General features: G+C 40.8%; 1 protein-coding gene across 1 annotated transcript; it reads left to right on the top strand.

The window, feature by feature from the left end:
- Window positions 1-2712: 2712 nt before the first annotated feature.
- Window positions 2713-6329, top strand: LOC143039522 (uncharacterized). Its single transcript, XM_076209681.1, has 4 exons — window positions 2713-2870; window positions 4047-4256; window positions 5374-5470; window positions 5596-6329. Exons 1-4 carry the CDS (start codon window positions 2810-2812, stop codon window positions 5741-5743), a joined length of 516 nt encoding a protein of 171 aa, XP_076065796.1. The 5' UTR covers window positions 2713-2809; the 3' UTR covers window positions 5744-6329.
- Window positions 6330-6544: the final 215 nt, after the last annotated feature.

Genomic DNA, 6544 nt, shown 5'->3' with positions numbered 1-6544 from the left:
ATTCATAAAGGCACAAAAAATCATTAACTTTTCCTAACGCTTTCCCACATATCTGCCTCACCACAAAAACCTGATCCACGCAACCCCTACCTTAAACCCACACTGCTCCTCACCTAATCCTCTCAATTAAAACCCTCCCATAAGCCTTTCCAACTACACTCAACAAACTGATCCCTTTAAAATTACTGCATTCACATTTGTCCACTTTTCCTTTGTAAAGCGGAACTATACAGGCAGTCCTCCAGTCCTCCGCCACCCTCCCCTTCCTTACCTTAGACACACATTAAAGAGCCTCACTAGCCAATCCACTGTAACTTCACCTCCCTTTTTCAGAGACTCCGTATGATAACCATCCAACATTCCCCTATGAACGGAATGAAGAGGCTCCCAAACACGAAAATAATTTACAAAGATAACACCGAAGTAATTACCCACCTTCCCCACAAAGAGTGATATAGTGACATTATGTAACAGAAGTTACACAACCGATGGGAAGAAAAGCAAGATTATGGAATAAAAGAAAGGGACACGCATAAGGATGAAAGTAATTATTCTTGTCTAAGCACAAAGAAAACCTTTGCTCTACGTTTGACATAGATGCCCCGCATGGGATATCGACTGCATAGGTGTCATGTAGTCAGTGTTTTAGGAACTTGAGTCATATCCCAATATAAAGGAGTCACGTAGTATTCTTCTATGATTTAAGACTCCAGTCAAAAGAATGCTGATCATCTTTAGCTCCTATCTCCGCTGTTCTGCTACTATCCTTCATCTCTCCTTAAGTACTTTTGACTTTACCTCCTCGGAGCTATACTGTCCCCCTATGAATAGTAGCATTGATTATTGCCAACGAAATATTAAAACTTGTTTGGAGGCAGAATAGGGTAATGGGGTTACCTACAAACAAATCATTTAAATCTACACCTTAAGATTTTCTGATGAGGAGCATTTTCCATGACAATACTTTACCCGAATCCCCTTTCAATACTTCCACTACAGCCCAAATCCTTCCGTATCCTATTGTTGAGCCTCCATCTTACGCCAAAATATTTCCGACTTTCGTCTTGTCACTCCATAAATCTTTTCCTTCCATTCACTGATAACATTTATAGGTCGTTTCTGTGTCTTATCACATTTGACACCTTCCGTGCTGCTGGACTCTGTACAAGTTTTGTTGTGAAACATATTAGATGATTTTATTGGTCTGCTGAGATGTAGATTTCTTTGGTTTTAAGTGCTTCCTGTCTTGCTGTACGTCTGTGAGAAATAGAAATTGAATAATGACTTGAAGAGGCGTCTCGATATCTTTGGTACTTAGTGCCTTCGGAGAATCATGAGGTATCGCTAGGATGACTTCGTATCAAACCAGAGGCAGTACTGTGAGACTCGGCCTAAACCAGCTACCAGCATAATTCGCGAATATCAACTCCTGCTATATGTGCATATGGTATGATTCCCTGATGTTGATCCTATTCAGCGTTGTCTCCACAAGAGACAACCCTCGATGGAGAAGACGAATTGGATGCTCACAGAATTTATGGTTGGGGCAAGTTTATCGAACCTGTCGAGAGTTGCTTGGAGATGAAAGGGTGTCTGCATGGAAGCTTGCTCGGAGAGACCGTGGAGACTGGCGCCGGGGTATGAATGAAGTAACGCGCTCCCTGGCGTATGCCCCCAATAGATGATGACGATGTGTAAATCTGTTCTGAACATTTCGACTATTTGAAATCTTGTTCAGAGCAAGGTTCTCCCTTTGGTTGAATAGAATCATTTGTAGTCGACAATAACAAAAGCTATAAAGCTTGTCAAAGTGCCAAAGAGATCAAGCATTGCTTTCTTAGACCCCTTGTAAATAAATGATTCTCTTTTCACGACTAAATAATTCCATGTCCTTCCATACACCTTTCATTATTTTTTAATAGAGAGAAAATTAATGTCGTTCGCACTCCTAAAGCCACCTGTGCCTGTCTTAATACAAACTCAAGTAAGACTTCTTCAACGTTATCTGAACACGTGTCACTTCTTGTATGTGTCATATGCACATTGTAGAACAAATACCAAGCCTTTAAGCCATTCATTGGCCCACCATCTTTTGTAGGAGACTCGTGGACTTCCGGTAACCGGCAACAGCCACCACATGTCATTCAAGGAAGTATTGTGTTGATATCCGGGAATGGCTAGGATGGGTCAATGTAGAATGTGCCAAGTGTTTTCTGTGAACAAATGCATACGTATACATTTTTTTCTTATTTACATTCTTCGAACATGTGGTTTTGTAATTTAGGCTGTGCACCTCCCTTCTTCGGAGGGACGTTCTGGTGCTTGTAACATTCGGAGATTCCAATTAAGAAAAAAAAATATTTATTACCAAAAACAGGAAAACTTGCCAACTTATGCCCACGTGCACAGATGCAAAAAAAAATGGACCGGTTGACCTGAGCGATGTGATCAACTGCCGCATGGCAACGTCGTAACCCCAGCCTCCTCCACACGCACACACAAACACTCCTCAAGGGATCCAGCCTTTTAGCCCACGTTGTCCTCATAAAATGAAACACACTTTCAACAAAAACAGGGTTTCGTAAACCAAACTAGTAAACGAAACCCTCTCTGCCTCTATCAGTACTTAGCGGATTTCCTCCCCCCCTTGCCTTAAGGCGATTTGGACCACCTCCAACATGTGCACTCTACCCACCTCCAGTCCAGTCCTCGTAGGTCATATAAAGGACGCGGCTCTGCGTGAACGAGACAAGGAGCAACAGCCTTAGCTTGTGGTGTGGTGTGGCTTCCCGTCGCCGCTCTGAACAAAATGCAACTCTGGACTGCAACAGCAACGATACTTGCTATCCTAGCAAGTGCTCGAGGACAAAGTAAGTTCATTCTCGTTTGTTGACATAAGCCATCTGATGCTCTGGGTCTCTTTTGACAGAAGTCTGCGCTCCAAGGACCGACAACAATGCCCAGGCTGGCATTGTATCCCTGTGAATGTAAAGTGTCACAGAATTAATTGTTAAACAAATTTTCAAACAAGTTGTTGTACATGTTTCAGTGGAATACTGTTGGGGTTGTTTTTGTGTATTGCCTTTGTGTGCTGGTGGCGTAATCACAAGCATGCCGGTCTCGTATTTACTTAGTTGTGATTATTTACTTAGTTGTGAGTTCAAATCCCGTACTCCTCTCCGATTCCCAGCAGTCCCTGCCCCAGCAGTCCAAGCACATAGGGCAAAGGTGACGGCTTCGGCCGCAACTACGCGTTTCCTGGCATAGGCCCCTCACCTTCTATGGTGGGTTGTGTGTATGATACGAGGGTTGGATGGTTGGGTTCGAAAATCCGTATGCAGAACTGTGTACCTGACATTACATGTGTTCTGTGAGACGCCCTATTGAACAAGCAAGCGTACAAGCACTCGACAAAGTCCCACACTTTTCCGTGTAGTTGTATGTCACATTTACATTTGTGAATGCAGGTAAGGTCATCATATAAAGACAGCAGTGTAGGACTCGTAGTAGTGGATTCAAATTGATCTAATTTAGGTTTAAGAAGGAAATAGACAAATGCTGGTTTACCAGTAGAGTGATTAGCGAATAGAATAGACTTAGTAACAAGGTAGTGAGTGCAGTAACAATTGGTTGCTTTGAGAGAAGATTAGATATATATATGGATAGGGATGAAAGGTGATATGGGACATGGAACTGCCTAGTGTAGGTCTTATGGCCTCCTGATTCTCCTACATTCTTATGGTCTTATGTTCTTACAATGGGCAAGGAGTATGTTCATGCATTCCGTTCGTACTTAACCTTCCTTCACTCATGTTATGGAGTAGTAATTTTCCAATTCTCAGATCTTTGAATTAGTTGTTCATAGTTTCCTACCATATATTTTTCTAATGTGCCCATTTCGTCCAACGGTTGGTGTAGATCTTATTTCTTAATAAACCACTGCCAAGATATGATAGATTGTAATCTTCTTTAGCTTACCTGGAGAACTTCCTCTCTTGACCTTGTGCGATATCTTAATGCCCCATTACCTTTTTGCTCTTCTGCAGGCACCTGTCCTACGGGGTACACCCACGTTGAAGGATACTGCTTCAAGGTGCCAACAGACTACCTGGATACCCTCCATGCCGTGACTTACGATGAGGCGAGGGATCTCTGTCGCGCCGACGCCGGGTCCGGCTGGAAGACGGACCTCGTCATGCTGAAGAGCACCGAAAAGCTAGAGGCTCTTGGAACGTACATCATATATGGCATCACCCGTAAGACCCGAGTTCTTCTTCTTCTTCTTCTTCTTCTTCTTCTTCTTCTTCTTCTTCGTATTCTTCTTCGCGTTCTTTTTCTATTTCTTCCTCTTCTTCGCGTTTTTTTTCGCGTTCTTCCTCACGTTCTTCTTCTTCTTCTTCTTCCTCTTCTTCTTCTTCTTCTTCTTCTTCTTCCCCCCCTTCTTCTTCTTCTTCTTCTTCTTCTTCAAATTCTTCTTCTTCTTCAAATTATTCTTCTTCTTCTTCAAATTCTTCTTCTTCTTCTTCAAATTCTTCTTCTTCTTCAAATTCTTCTTCTTCAAATTCTTCTTCTTCTTCAAATTCTTCTTCTTCTTCAAATTCTTCTTCAAATTCTTCTTCTTCTTCAAATTCTTCTTCAAATTCTTCTTCTTCTTCAAATTCTTCTTCTTCTTCAAATTCTTCTTCTTCTTCTTCAAATTCTTTTTCTTCTTCTTCAAATTCTTCTTCTTCTTCTTCAAATTCTTCTTCTTCTTCTTCAAATTCTTCTTCTTCTTCAAATTCTTCTTCTTCTTCTTCAAATTCTTCTTCTTCTTCAAATTCTTCTTCTTCTTCAAATTCTTCTTCTTCTTCAAATTCTTCTTCTTCTTCAAATTCTTCTTCTTCTTCAAATTCTTCTTCTTCTTCAAATTCTTCTTCTTCTTCAAATTCTTCTTCTTCTTCTTCTTCTTCTTCTTCTTCTTCTTCTTCTTCTTCTTCTTCTTCTTCTTCTTCTTCTTCTTCTTCTTCTTCTTCTTCTTCTTCTTCTTTTCTTTTTCTTCTTCTTTTTCTTTTTCTTTTTCTTTTTCTTTTTCTTTTTCTTTTTCTTCTTCTTCTTCTTGCCCTTCCAGTTCCAGGCGAACGCCGTGTGGTGACTTCTGTGGCTAAATTCTTTTGGGTTTTAGGGCGGGTTTAGCCTGTTGTTAATAGGCGAGTAGATTGGAAGATAGGAAAATGGATTAACGGAGTGACGGCAAGAGTGCATGGCGTGACATGAGAGTTTATCTATTACTTTATTTTGTTTTATTTATTTATTTATTTATCTATTTATTAATTCATTAATTTATTAATTCATTCATTTGTTTAATCTTTCTTTTTCATTCTTTACTCTTTTCAGACCATGCACGTACGTTCGAGTTCTGGGCTGGCGCAGAGCGGATACAGAACACATGGAAATGGATCGACGGAACTGAAGTCAATCTCCAGTCAGGCATGTAAGTCGGCTACAACGACTGATTTTTTTCCCTCAACCACGAATAATTGACATTACGTCACGCGCTTTCAGTACTTGATCATTTCTGAAACTGTTCTGAAGCCACATTTTTTTCCTTCCTTCCAGTTGGCTTCCAGGCTCTCCTCCGACCGGGGGCACTGATCTGCGCATGCGCCTTCGTCCAACAAAACTCACACCATTACGTGTGTACGCTACTGTACACCAAAAGGGGGCCGCAGCTCCTTCCTACGTTTGCGAAGCAACGAGAAATTAAACGACCTAAGTTGACCTTAGAAGAGGAGTTCCCAAACTCTCGACCCCATTTTGCCTCCACCACGCCCTCCCCACCCTTTTTTGTATTTACATGAAATTATGTATCTTTTTTTTTCATATTTTAGCATTTAGCTAACTTGATAGAAAACAGATTGGAGTGACTGATAGAATTCTTCTTTGCACGTATGGAACGGCAGATACTTGATCTTGGAATGATTCAATTATTCTTATTAAACAATGATTTTTAAGCAGATGACTTTACACCCCCTTTGTATGGAAACTGTTCTAGTATACATCATAGTTTCTGCGTTTAGAATTTGGTGTAATTGTGACCTATCAAAACGTGGAATACAGGTTACAACCGATATAACATGGCTGGCTGGTTGTTATTACAAGAATATAAGAATGAAGGCGACTGCAAGAGACCATAAGGCCTACACTAGGTAGTCCCATGTCCATTACCACCTATCACCCCACTTTCCTATTTCCTTCTTAAACCTAAATTTGTCCAGTTTAAACCCATGGACTGGTTTGCCAGCGTTCCTGTCTTTCTTCTAACCAAAACCAAATAAATTTGGATTTATGAAGTTTAGTCTTTCTGAAACTTTGTATTTCCGATTGTTGAATAAACTTGAGCGACGAAAGATATTGCCGAGTTTAGTAATGATACCTAAAGGCTTAATGTCTGCACACATGGGAAGAAACAGCCTTTATGGAGGAAAAATGTTGTTAAGATAACGTTTGGCCCAGTGCAACACTAAGTTCAACAGAAGACTCAAAAGAGGTGGTAGAAGAGAGAGGA

This window comes from Oratosquilla oratoria, chromosome 26 (genome assembly GCF_046742065.1).
Source record: "Oratosquilla oratoria isolate Oo_2021 chromosome 26, ASM4674206v1, whole genome shotgun sequence".
In the NCBI taxonomy this organism is placed as follows: Eukaryota; Metazoa; Arthropoda; class Malacostraca; order Stomatopoda; family Squillidae; genus Oratosquilla; species Oratosquilla oratoria.
The sequence above is the reverse complement of the archived record's forward strand: the minus strand, read 5'-3'. Positions and strand labels throughout refer to the sequence as shown.